This window comes from Argiope bruennichi, chromosome X2 (genome assembly GCF_947563725.1).
Source record: "Argiope bruennichi chromosome X2, qqArgBrue1.1, whole genome shotgun sequence".
NCBI lineage: Eukaryota > Metazoa > Arthropoda > Arachnida > Araneae > Araneidae > Argiope > Argiope bruennichi.
In genome coordinates this window covers 102,295,630-102,309,901 of record NC_079163.1, presented here as the reverse complement: position 1 = coordinate 102,309,901, position 14,272 = coordinate 102,295,630, and the positions used below count along the sequence as shown (strand labels likewise).

The following is a 14,272-nucleotide window of genomic DNA, read 5'->3' as shown; positions in this document are numbered from 1 at the left end:
GTTCATGGTGTTTAAAATTTAGAAGGGATAAGGGATAATTCCCATTAAGTAAGGTTAACAATTAATCAAATTTATTATTTTTAAATTAATATAAAAATTAAAATTTTCACAATAAAAGATTTAAAAAATTTAAGTTTTTAGTAATCTGTTCAAACATTAGGGCTCTAAATGAAAGTATGTTGAAGTCCTGAGTTAAAGAAAATTTATTCAATTTTTGATGTGCATAAAAACTTATATAAACTCCACAATTAAAATCATCAGTTTGTTTTATATGAGGTGGAAAAAGTATCTGCCAGTGGCTTTCTGAATTAAGCAATTTATTTAAAATCTTAGACCACTTCCTAATCGAAATTGCAGTATTATTATCTGGTCTGCCAACAAGTGGATCAAAATATTCAAATGTTTTAAGTTTTATATTAACAATAATCAAAGTCCAATGACAATTTAAATTGACAGGGATAATTAATAAATCTAGATTTGGCAACTCTTGAATCCAAGAAAATTTAAGAATATCCTTCTGATTAAAAATTAAAACTGATTGCAAGGATTCTATTGCTTTACAATTTCTGAATTTCTCGGTTAACAGAAAAAGAAAAGCATCAATAGCAGAATCATAAAGCCAACCCTTCTTAAAGCTCGGTGACACAGACTTTAGATAATTCTCTTCTTTCCGAGTAACAAAAGGATCTAAAGATTTTAATATATAAAAAGAAAGATTGATATTATTAATAGTCACTACTGTTGCAGTAGGGTTACCCACATTCATCTTACTAAATTTATTGAATATATTAAGGCTAGTACATACAGAATTTTCTCTAGCAGAATAAGCTTTTAAAGGAATAATTTCCTTTTTATGACCATCAGGATCATCATTACTTTTTTCATCACGACTAAAGCATTTAGAAATTTCTCCCGCATGATACGATTGTAAAGGTGCAATCTCATCTATAATACTGTCAGGTTCATCAATATTTTTTTCATTTAATCTTTGCCGTTTCCTATTTTTTTCCTGAAATGATTTTCTCCTCTTTTGTCTTTGAGAAGTTTTATAAAATTTAATCAGAGGGGGAATTTTTTGATTGGGAGCAACATATACCCGAGGCGTGACAGGAGCAGGATCATCTTTGTGACAGACAACTCCACACATACCAAATACTAAAGTATTTAAACAATTTACTACATTAGTTAGCATAGTTTCTTGAATACGAGGAATTTTAATTAATTCCAAAATCTCGGAGCATAGTTTTTTGCATTCAGCTTCTTTTGTGTTAAAATATTCAGATGAAACATTACCTTTCAATTCCAAATTTAAGATTTGGGGCTCAATTCCTTGTGCATTTCTTTCATTTTCAACAGCATAAAAATCATCTGTTATGTATGTTTTCATTTCAGAATACAATAAATGTACTTTATGAATATGTTTGCAAAGGTTACTATTGTCTTCACAAGAACACACATACAAATGACTACATAGTACTGTACAGTTAATATCAGTACATTTAAAACAGCAATGATCTAATAAAAGACAAACATCTGTAATTTTTTTTATTGAGTATACTATTCCCTTTTTCGTCTATGAATTTACTAACCATTGATCATCATGTTTAACTGTATCATTAATAGGAATTTTTACACCCATTTCATGCTTTTCTTTAATAGTTTTATTGAAATTTGAATTTAATGGAACATTATTTACAACATTAGAAGAATATTTTAAAAACCTATCTGTTTCCATCTTTAAAAGAGTTAAAATTAGCTCATCTATGCGCCTATTAAATTTACGCTCAAAATATACAGTTTTTAACTGATTATGAAACGATTCACAGTAATTATTTGTATTGGTACCACCATGTGGAAACTGTCTATAGCAGGTAGAATAATTTTTTACAAAATAATCAAAAAAATTTTGGCATTCATTTAAATATTTACTAATAAAAATTGAAACTTTATTATCAAAATCCTCTAGAGACTTTTCATTCATTATATTTAATAATTCATACGACATCTTCATACGGAGACATTTATCATGGACTTTAACAGTCAACTGCCTTTTCCAAGCACGGTATACATGCCATTGACACAATAGATGCTTGATATCGGGACCAAATACAGAATTAAAAGTAAAACCATCATCATCAGTCATGACTGTATTAACTTTCAAATTAGGAATGCGACAATGTAAACTAGAAAATAAAGCCACTAATGTACGAAAATCTAAATCATTTGTAATAAAATGCGCAACAGGATATCCCTGACCATATTCATCTTGCACATGCAATGAAAGAAGAAAAAAATCATAATGGTTTGTGCCATGGGTAGCATCAATACAAAGGATTTTATGGGAATGTTTCATAAGCATGTCTTTTTGAGCTTCAGTTTGAAAACCTAATGCAAAAGAATTTTCACAATTTGGTAAGCTATCCAAATAAGAAGGTCCAAAGATAGTATCCGACTTTTGTAATTTGAAAATTAAAATGGGATTATATTTTCATTTTTTAATTTCTCCACAGTACAGAAAACAGACATGGCATCATTAATCGGCTTTATTGTATTATGTAGATGCCTTGAATAAGACTGTATAGTCTTCCGAGAAATAAAAACTTCTTTTGTTGGGCAGAAATTTCTTTTATCCCGACAGCCTGCATCACCACGAATTAAGCTTACTATTTTTGAAACAGGAAATGATAGCAATAAATAAGATTTGATTAAATTACGTGTATTTTCTTTAAGTGGGTGGTATCTTTTAGCATGTCGTTCTACTCTTGATTGAATCCTTGACAGATATGAAGGATAAAAAAAATTGGTAAACATAATAATGAAATGTTTTAACACCCAAAACTTTTTTGCCTGTTGATTTCCGGAAAAAAGTATAAGTAGAAGAACTTGCAGCTTCTAACCAAATCTTAAAATTCTTAAAAGAATCAAAAGAAAATGTTTTGACATTCTGAATTTGATGCACAGCACTATGATGTTTATTTAAATACCATAGATTAGAAAAGACTTGATTGCACTCAGATTGTACACAAAAAAACAGTTCATTTTTCTTGGTAAAATTGCAAGTTTCTTGACGACTTTTAAAAGGTTTTACAGGAATAATGCTACCACATTTTAAACTTTTTGGGGATTTTTCATAATTATCACTCATAAATTGAGAATTATGTACATTTTGATTTATTCCTACATCTGCAATGGGGTTTATTATTGATTCCTTGTGAGAGTTATTATCCAATACAATACAGTTACTTTTAACTGGCAAACATGATACAGTTTGAACCTCAGATTTACAGCTACGCTTTAAATGATAGCTAAAAGAGGATTTAGAAGAATAAGACTTTAAACATAATTTACAAATTCTAGGATATGTATTTTTAACTTTGGAAGGACGTTTAAATTTTTGACAAATATCTGAAACTGAAGATGTTAATTTAATATCTCTACTTGCTTGTAGATCCTTTGCAGGTCCTGCCACTGATTCTGTCAGACATGCATTTGTTTCCAAAACCCTACTGAAATTTTTTCCAGATGGGGATAAGAAAACACGAGTTTTTGATTTGTTGCATTGATTTAAATGGTTTGAAAAAGAAGATTTAGAGGAATAGGACTTCAAACATTTTTCACATAGTTTAGGATAACAGTCTTTGACAGGTTGAGGGCATTTAAATTTCTTCAGGTGATTTGAAAACGAGGACCGCATAGAATATGTTTTCCCACAATAAACACAGTTTTTAGAATAGGAACAATTTTGAGCGAGCGAATATTCCACCATGCAATATTTTACAATTTGTTGGCAAAACTGAAAATTTATTTGATGTGGGAATACTACTAAAAACATTGGTAAAAGTGAATTTTAGTGTGCACCCAGCTGCGCCAACAATGCCAAGTCGCCAATAAAGATGGCGGACAAAATAAACAAATACTTCCGCGGAACAGTTACGGTTACTATTTCCCGCCATCTAATTAGAACTTTTTACTGATAAGTATTTTTTTTTTTTTTTTTCCATACTGCCCGGTGCCTTCGGCATCTGTAGAAGGCACCGGGCAGGATTTTTTAACTTAAAAAAACATCCTACGGCTTCGCTAGCAGCGGGAGCGGGAACCTAGTAGCTTCGCTAGCACATTGAACATAAAGACTGTGTGGAAAGACAATCGGAACATTCTCCATACAAAATTTCAAACAAACATACTTTCCCCACCTTCATCAACTTGTAAAAAAATATATTCCACTCACCCTCCATCCATTCTGCCGGTTCGATATCAAACCATTCTCAATACAACATTTCAAACAAGCATCCTTTCCTAATTTCATTAACTCGTAAAATATATATGTATGCATATTTAACTCGCCCTTCAACCATTCTACAGGTTCGAAATAATCCCGACATAACAAATTATGAAGGGAACCAACCGTTATTACACCAAAAGAATTACAAGAACTGCGAAGAATTCCATTTGCAGCTGTCTTTGAAAGTGAGAATGCAGACGATTTTTTTAAAGCGAATACTGACAATTAAAAATTGGAAAAGAATAAATATTTTCTGTTCGTATTCACATTAAAAAAAGAAAGAAGAAAATAACTTTTAATTATAATCTTAAATTTCTTTATTTAATAAATTTTAATTATAATAAAGAACAAAAGTAAAATCTTTAATCGATATTTTTTTAATATTTTTAATTTAACATTTTTCATAATTTAATTGTAGTTTAAGTACAACTCAACCATTGCAAAAAGTAGTAAACAAAACAGCAGTACGGTTGCTATAAGAGGGATCCGATGGGTTGCAATATTAGCGACAATCGGCTGGTGCACACTAATCTTCACTTAGGCCAAAACATTTTCACTAAACTGACTGAATGGAATGCATGGGATCACAGGCAGTACAAATTGAGTATTACCTTTAGAAGATGGCAGAGAAGAAATATCTTTCGTCAGCAGAGCAGCTGACTGTTGCACGGGTGTAGAAATTAGCCTTGTAGACTCTTGCTTTGGCCTAGCAGGTTGCACGGGCCTAGGAACTGGCTTGGCAGACTCTTGCTTTGGCCTAGCAGGTTGCACAGGCCTAGAAACTGGCTTGCCAGACTCTTGCTTTGGCCTAGCAGAAGAAACAAATGCTGCGGGAAAAAATAGCAATAGAGGAAACTCTGAATCATCAAAAGAAAAACCAGAGTTGGAAGACTGCGTCTTTGCAATCTGCGAAAATAAAACAAAAACCAATTATAAATTATCGACTTCAGGCTTGCATAAATTTTTAAAATCATTGTGAGAAAAAAAAAAAAAACGTATTCATGCTTACCTTTTTAGATGCTGTATCTGCTGAGATGCATCCTGTTAAGGATTCAAGAAAACAACCTGCAAGCAGCTTATTACCCCATCTGTTTAAATGCAAGCCATCTCTTGCAAGATAGTTTTTCCAAGATGGCTGGAAAGAACTGCAAAAGAAAAACATTTGAAAATAACATAGTTCTTTAAGTGCACAGTTTATGGCTCGAACCTTATAGTTTAGTGTCTGTAAATAATACTCCGATTCCTTATTCTCCTTTCTGTGGAAATCAAAATCTCTTGGAACAATACTCGAGAAAATTATTCTTTCACCTGGGTCATGAAGTAATACCTCAGTGGCCAAAGCTCTATATTTTTTAAGTATTACTTCAATAGTATCCAAAGATGCATTATTTGTGCCAACATGCACTAAGACCCAGTCATAATTTTTGTGTACAGAAATATTGCTAGCTAATCTTTCAATAGTTGCACCAGGATAGGAAACAATGTCCAAATGAAAGTCAAGTGATTCAACAGATACATACTTATGCAAGTATTTGATCATGGAATCGCCAATAAAGAGAGCCCTCATTGTAAAACAGTGAGATAAAATGGAATTCTTTCAAAAGCTAGTAATAGTAACAAAATTCTGTACAAACTGCCAAAAAAGCATACAGCAAAACAGAAAACAATTATAAGATTCAATATACAGAAGATGTTAAAGATTATTATTAGATACCACAAATAAATTTGAAACTATCAAGTTCAATACACCACTGAATAATTAAAAAATTGAAATAATACACAAATTAAATGTAAAAAAAAAAAAAAAAAAAAAACAATTTCCCAAGTTAGCACTAATCTGGAAATTAAAATCTTTCAGATTATAGATAATAATAAGATATAATTAATCTACGGAAAAACAAATAGTAAAATTAAATATAAAAGTTTATAATATAAAATACAAGCACAAAGAAACTTTTTTGTTTCCTAGCTAACCCTAATTAGTATGTTCAGTGATACTAATTCTAATTAAGTTAAGTAAAGTAAAAAAAAAACCCTAAATAATATAAATAAATAATGAAAGATAAATAAACAATATAGATTAATAATATATAAAAGAACAAAATGAATTCTTATCTCCACAAGCAAATAAAAGGTGTAAGAGATTCAATACACACGTCTCACGTACAGCAGGGCAAAAAAAAAGGATTAGTCACTAAATATTGCTAGATAAAGCCCGCGCTAAATGACCAGTATGACGTCAACAAAGTGTTACGTCATATCCGATGAATTTTGGTTCACATCCGGTAGAATCAGGGGTATACTTCCGGTGGCAACGACTTACTCCAATCTGTAAAAACCTCCTCACATGCAAGCAAGGGAACCGCACACAGACTGAAGAAAAACTCCGGAAATACTCTGTTTTCGGTGTCAGGGGTTGCCAGAATGTTCGCTTAAGGCAGAGATCTGTCATCCCATCCGGTGATGCATAACAGTGCGGGTGCTACAAGGGTTAATATAAAAATGTCTTAGGAGAGTTGCATTCAGTAACATATTCAGACAAAGAATCCGCAAAATATTTAATTTCATTCTTCTAAACAGGGCATTTAAAAATAATTCTTTACTTTTAATTTCAATAATTTTAATCCTTAAGTCTCTTTAAAGCTGAAATTGCGTAATACGATTAAGCAGCCTCGGCAGATCGGATCCATGAAACGAGTTTGTGAACTGAAAATTACAAACAACCCAGTCCTTTTTATTATTATTATTTATTTATCGAGACGAACTTAAGAGTCAGAATTGATAAACTATTTTTTTTTTTATTCCTCTAAATGACGAATTTTCAAAATGCAGTTGAACATTTTGATTTGTCTTGTAAGTGTAAAATTTGCTTGTGCGTACGTATATATACACACACACAAACAAATGCAATTTTATGGGAGATCAATGAAATATATATATATATATATATATATATATATTATATGATAACCCACGAAAAGTGAAATTAGTTTTATTTTCCAAAATACTAACTGTAGGAGAAAATTACGTTTCTTTCATTCATCTAACCACGCACAGTTTTAAGTTTTATATGCAAAATTTGCAGAGATATGCTCATTTTTAATTTTAGAAGGACTAATCGGCAATTTCAATGAAAACGTTTGTTTCTGAAACATTTATTCAAGAAATAAAAATTGTCACATTCAATTATTTTTCTAGTAGTACATCATCCAACTATCATAACCTAGAAGAAATTTACTAATAATGCATAAGATTGCTCATTATAATTAGTCTTTAGTTGCAACTTTGATTCTATAAAAAAAAATGTGGAAAAACTTGAGAAACTGAACATTTAATACATCTCGAAGAAGCACTAGAAAGCGGTCTAAGAAAATAAAATTATTTGCTTGCTCTCTAAAACAATGATATATTCAGTAATAAAGAAAGTTTAGATACGCTGAATATTTGTTTTGTATATAATCGTCATGCCGTCCTGGTTGTGGAAGAATATAATCATCGTTTTTTGAATCACTAGCATCCTTCTAGTAACTGTGTTTACAGAAAGAATTATAAAGTAGATCATTTCAGTTTATATTTTGGCTAATTTTTTAAATTACTCTCATGCTAATGCACGAATAATCAGTCCAAAACTCAACATTCTAGGACCGACAGTGTAGAATTTATTTCAACGTAATAACTGGCATCCATAGAGAATACACTCTGTCCTTGCATTTGTCTAGAATGTTGCAGTTGCGCCCAATCTTAGGTAAAATTAAAATCTCAATTATCTGAATATGGTGAAAAAAATCAAACATTTTCAACTTAAAGTAATATAATATTACAATGATGAAAAGAAACATAGTCAAATAATAGAATATTTACTATCATGAAGGAAAGAAATGTAATCAATGAACATTTTCGTTTTTCGAATAGCGTTCCTTTCAACTAGAAAAAAAAAAGAATTTATTTCAAAAAATGCTGCATTACACAAAAAAGCAAGGTTTTAACTAATAATTTCTCCGTGAAAATTTCTATCTATAAGTTAATATAATCTTAATACAAAATACACCTTCAATTCAATGATTGCGCATTTTAAGAACACTCAATTCAAACTGATTAGAAATAAACATTACGTTTAATTCAAAATGAAAAAATGATGAATCCAGCCTGAAGACTTCCTCAAGGATCACCCTCAGGCATTAGCGCTCTTTATATACAATGCATCATTTTTTATAGTCTATGTATTTTCTGTAGGCGGTTCAAAGTCACGTTTTTTACCTCGTTACTGACTGTTTGCGTCGCAACGCTGTGGCAGATAACAGTGTCTTTTTTCTTCAGTATCTCTTTTTCTTTGCTTTTTTTTTTTTTTTTCTTCTTCTTCTTCTTTTTTTTTTTTTTTTTTTCCTTGCCACAGCTGTTAAGGCACCGCCAGCTTAATGTCCTTACTGAAACGTACTGGTGTGGGAAAAAAAAAACAAGCTTTGTCGAAACTATGGCAACGGACAAGGAGAAAGGGAGAATAGCAGGGCAAACGAGTTTCCTTGAAACGCCCACAGAAATTACACAGACTATAGTTTGGTTCAGAAAAAAATTTATTTTTAATTGAATTTCATAATTATAGCATTTATGATTAATTTCAATTCAAACCGATATTTAACTCATTAGATTTGGGATTATTCAATTATAAGTACAAATACCAAGAAGGATCGCAAAATTTATAATTTCTTTTTCGCCAAAACTGATATAATTTCATACAACAAAAGCATACCTGAAACAAATAGTACTAAATAGTATATGATAATGCGAAATAATTATTTCCCAGATTCGCAATGTTCTCAACCTTTAAAGTAGGCGTCTTGGTATCACAAATTTTGGACTGAATAATTTAAATATATGTTTCCGTAAGTGATGGATCATCCTCTTGAAATTTCAATAAATTTTTAATCAGAAATTCTCCAAAGAAAGAAAGGACACAGAGACTACTATTATCTTTTTCACCAGAACAGGATTATGAAAATTTCGCGATTTAGAAAGGGATTTATATTCGTTTAGTAAATATAACATCCCGTTTAGAATTGATCCTATGTATGTTGTTATATGGACATAGGAATTTTGAACCGTAATTAAATGATTAGAACGATACCACAGGAACACCGCACTTCATAGAGAACTTATTATTATCGAAAATTATATTGTACGGTCTAAATAACTATTTAATGTTATCTAAAAACGAGAGTAATAGGAATATTTGTGAGTTGGGCCTCCTATTTTTTCCCCCTCTAAGCAACTCCTTTCATTGTTTTATGTGTAAAAAACGAAATAAAATCATTTCTTGCTCCGGCGCGAAAGTTCCTGCTAAATGCCAATAACTATAATCTGACTAGAAAGAAGATTAGAACATTTAGTTCCTGCTAATATTGATTATCGGAACTGACTGAAACCTTAATCACCTTAAATAATTTGAAATTTATTTAACAAAGAGGGCATTTAAAATTTTTTTTTCATTTTAAAGTTTTCAAAATTTAGTTTGAAATTATGCAAATAATTTCGATCTAAATATAATAATATTGTTTTTTATTAATATTTTAACAAACTCTTTTATTGATTATCAACTGAAATATCATTATTATATTAACTATCAATAATAAAATGCTTTGTCAGATTATGGAAATTTGCTACATAAAACAGCTCACACAAATAATTAAGATAAAAAAAATTACCTGATTTCCATTTCAGTTAGTCAGGTCTAATCTATAACTTTTCAGGAGGTTCGAATTTGACAAAACAAAGGCCCAAGAAAATTACGTTACCCGTTAAGAGCCTCTAAATGTTTTATCCGGGAATAAGGAGACAGCTGAATACCCTCATATTCTCAGTGGTTTCCCTGAAATGGTGAAATATGGGAAAAGCAACAAAGGTCGTTATTACTTTTCATAGTTGTAAGGTTCTTATAAGCACTAATAATTTAGGGTGAAGTTTGAAACAGCAACTTGAAGAGAATGAGCTAAAAAAATAATAAGTAAATTTATACAAACGTATACGGTACAAAGCGATGAATAAAAAAAAAGAAAAGAAATATGTAACCAACATTTGTGGTCAAACATATTCATTTCAGGATAGTGAATTGAACTGAAAAATAAAATACTACTTGTACACAATTACAATTTCAAATTATTTTTATATCTTGCAGTTATGACAGTTATAAATTTTATCTTAGTAATTAATATCTCAGTGATATTAAGATTGGGTTTGCTTAATATTTCTTTCAAAACAGAGTACGTTCGCCAAAATTGTGGCAATCGTTTGCCATTAAGGTTGGGGATTTAAAGATGAGTTCTTCAATATTGGACTGAGTTTTGATTAACATAGCGAAGAACCTATCGTTTTCGTTATCGAATTACAGAATTGTTTGATTTCATAATGCCATATGAGCGTACGCATATTTTCCCTATTTTTTCCTTTCATTTCCGATGTTAGTTTCAAATGCTCACCAATATATATATATATTTCATTTTATTTTTGTTAAAATAAAGTAAACATGATTTGTAAATAATTATTAATTCATTTCATGTAGATCACGAGCCTTTCAAAGAGTCATATGCAAAGGCAAATAACTTCTTAGAAAATTAATGATAATTTTTGGAATTCTTTTGGGAAATTGTAATTCTTGAATAATGTTTTCTTTTTATGTCAAAATTATGATCTTAAACCAAATAGCAGTAAAAATACGAAATGATTTTAAATACGACTGCTTGTTTTCACTATCGTATCTGCCTTGGAATTTCTCATTATAAAATCCTGATTGCGTCATACATTTTCCCTTCTTTATTTTAAAGCTAAAAGTTTTTATCCAATGCACACTCTCTTTTCAATTATTTTTGTTTGGTTTCAAAAGTTTCAGAAAGTGTTAAACTGTGTCGAAGATAGAAGAAATGGTGCAAAAGCATTTTTGTTTACTTTTGATTTTGTACCATATTCAGCTTTTTTTTCTTTTTACTCTATTCTTAATTTAACTTATTTATTGATAATAATGTTACTCTCTGAAAGTCTCATTCTATTTTTTATGTATATATTTTTAAACTATTTGACTATTTTATGTGTATATTATTTAAACTGTGTGCAATTATTTAAACTATGTGTATATATTTCTATTTATTTGACTAAATTCTTAAGGTTAAAGGAAAAGTTTTTTTTCTTTTTTTCTTTTTTTTGCATATTTCTTTTCAAATGCTGTATAGACTATTTTTATATATACTTACTATTTCTCTTCATAGGCATCAATATTAATTAATGGTCCTTCATTATTATTTCTTTTTCAACTTCATTTTTTGATCACATTTATGCAGCCCATATATTTTTGGTTTTCTTAGACTTTTTTATGATATCCTTTGTTTCATAAGAACTTTGTGTCAGATTTTATATGTTTTCTTATATAATAGATCAGAAATAATTAACACGAATTTTAAATTAGAGTACCTGCTTTAACTTCTTTTTTTTTCTGTTTTATCTTTGTTTGTCATTAAAATATAGCAGATTTTTATTTAATTACCACTTTGTGTTCACATTTAAATCAGTTCTAATGCAAGGAATCAGAAAAAAAGTAACATGAATTATAAAGTGGGCCTTTGTTCATAAAGTCGAGAAATGTATCTTGATACAACAAATAATGAACTTATGGTATGAAATCAATGTTTTTTGCTTCTTGCCACTTTCTGTTTGTATTTTTTATTCTTTTTGCTTGTTGCTGCTACAGAATATTAGATATCATTATTCTCAGTTTAATATTTTACTTCTGATTGTACCGTTCACTTAAAATGTTTGTATTAAAGAAAATACTTCTAAGACTATTTCTTTTAATTTCAAATATTTGAACATTTCGAAGTGTTATCAAGTCTGATTATGTTAGAAATAGAAACTGAAAATACTGCTTTTTTAGGATCTAAGGTATTTCAAAATGTACAGTTTATTTCATTGGCCTATCAAGAAAAGTATGATCAGTTGTTACTACATTTGAATTCTAATTATATCTAAAATCTCTGCTACATACTAATGTCAATGCAGAATGAATTCTGTTTTCTCTCTGATAAACTTAATAATTAATCTGTATTTTGAAAAACTGAGAATGGGATTTGATGTGTAAATTTTTAAGTCTCTGAATTTTTAAAAATAATTATTTATGTCCTGATGTGTATGTGTTTTACATTTCTTTAACAATACTGCATGTTGAATTTAAACATTTTTTTTCTTTCCTTTCATAGGTATAAAAAGTTATGAAAGGGACTTGGTTGAAATGCAAACTAATCTTAAGACATGAATGAGGTGTGTATATTTCTGTTTGTCTTTCATATTTTCAAGTTTTTTTATTGAATTACCACTTTGTGTTCATATTTAAATGTGTTCCAATGTAAGGGATGAGAAAAAAGTAACATGAATTATAAATTGGTCCTTTGACCTTGAATTGGAGAAATGTGTCTTGATACAACAAATCATGAATTTATGGCATAAAATCAATGTTCTTTGCTTCTTGACACTTTCTATTTGTATTTTTCATTCTTTATTCTTGTTGCAGCTGCAACAGAATATTAGATCTCATTATTCTCAGTTTAATATTTAACTTCTATTTGTACTGTTCACTTAAAATGTTTGTATTCTATACCTTTTGATTTCAAATATTGGAGCATTTCTGTGTGTTAGTAAGACTGACTATGTTTTTCATTCCACTATATTCTTTTCTGAGCCTTTTAATAAAATTAAAAACTGAAAATATTGCTTTTTTAGCATATAAGGTATTTGAAAATGTAAAGCTTAATTTTTTGGCATATCAGGAAAAGTATGTTCAGTTGTAATTACATTTGAATTTTAATTATTTCTAAAATCTCTGTTACATACTTATGTCAAGCAGAATGAAATCTGCTTTGTCTGTGATAAACTTAATAATTAATCTGTATTTCGTAAAACTGAGAATGGGATTTGATGTGTAAATTTTTAAGTCTCTGAATTTTTAAAAATAATTATTTATGTCCTGATGTGTATGTGTTTTACATTTCTTTAACAACACTGCATGTTGAATTTAAACATTTTTTTCTTTCCTTTCATAGGTATAAAAAGTTATGAATGGGACTAGGTTGAAATGCAAATTAATCTTAACACATGAATGAGGTGTGTATATTTTTGTTTGTGTTTCATATTTTCAAGTTTTTTTTATTGAATTACCACTTTGTGTTCATATTTAAATGTGTTCCAATGTAAGGGATGAGAAAAAATTAACATAAATTATAAATTGGTCCTTTGACCTTGAATTGGAGAAATGTGTCTTGATACAACAAATCATGAATTTATGGCATAAAATCAATGTTTTTTGCTTCTCCACACTTTCTATTTGTATTTTTCATTCTTTATTCTTGTTGCAGCTGCAACAGAATATTAGATCTCATTATTCTCAGTTTAATATTTAAGCTCTAATTGTACTGTTCACTTAAAATGTTTGTATTCTATATCTTTTGATTTCAAATATTGGAGCATTTCTGTGTGTTAGTAAGACTGACTATGTTTCTCATTCCACTATATTCTTTTCTGAGCCTTTTAATAAAATTTAAAACTGAAAATATTGCTTTTTTAGCATATAAGGTATTTGAAAATGTAAAGCTTAATTTTTTGGCATATCAAGAAAAGTATGTTCGGTTATAATTACATTTGAATTTTAATTATATCTAAAATCTCTGTTACATACTAATGTCAATGCAGAATGAAATCTGCTTTCTCTCTGATAAACTTAATAATTAATCTGTATTTCGAAAAACTGAGAATGGGATTTGATGTGTAAACTTTTAAGTCTCTGAATTTTTAAAAATAATTATTTATGTCCTGATGTGTATGTGTTTTACATTTCTTTAACAATACTGCATGTTGAATTTAAACATTTTTTTCTTTCCTTTCATAGGTATAAAAAGTTATGAAAGGGACTTGGTTGAAATGCAAACTAATCTTAAGACATGAATGAGGTGTGTATAT

General features: G+C 29.4%; 1 protein-coding gene across 1 annotated transcript; it reads right to left on the bottom strand.

The window, feature by feature from the left end:
* Positions 1 to 4,807: 4,807 nt before the first annotated feature.
* Positions 4,808 to 5,980, bottom strand: LOC129960199 (uncharacterized). The gene has a single exon (XM_056073431.1). The coding sequence runs from the start codon at positions 5,847 to 5,849 to the stop codon at positions 5,253 to 5,255; it is 597 nt and encodes a 198-aa protein (XP_055929406.1). The 5' UTR covers positions 5,850 to 5,980; the 3' UTR covers positions 4,808 to 5,252.
* Between the last annotated feature and the right edge of the window lie 8,292 nt (positions 5,981 to 14,272).

Excerpts from the sequence above, each read along its gene's own strand:
- LOC129960199 (XM_056073431.1), bottom strand. The coding sequence starts at position 5,849 with ATGAGGGCTCTCTTTATTGGCGATTCCATGATCAAATACTTGCATAAG.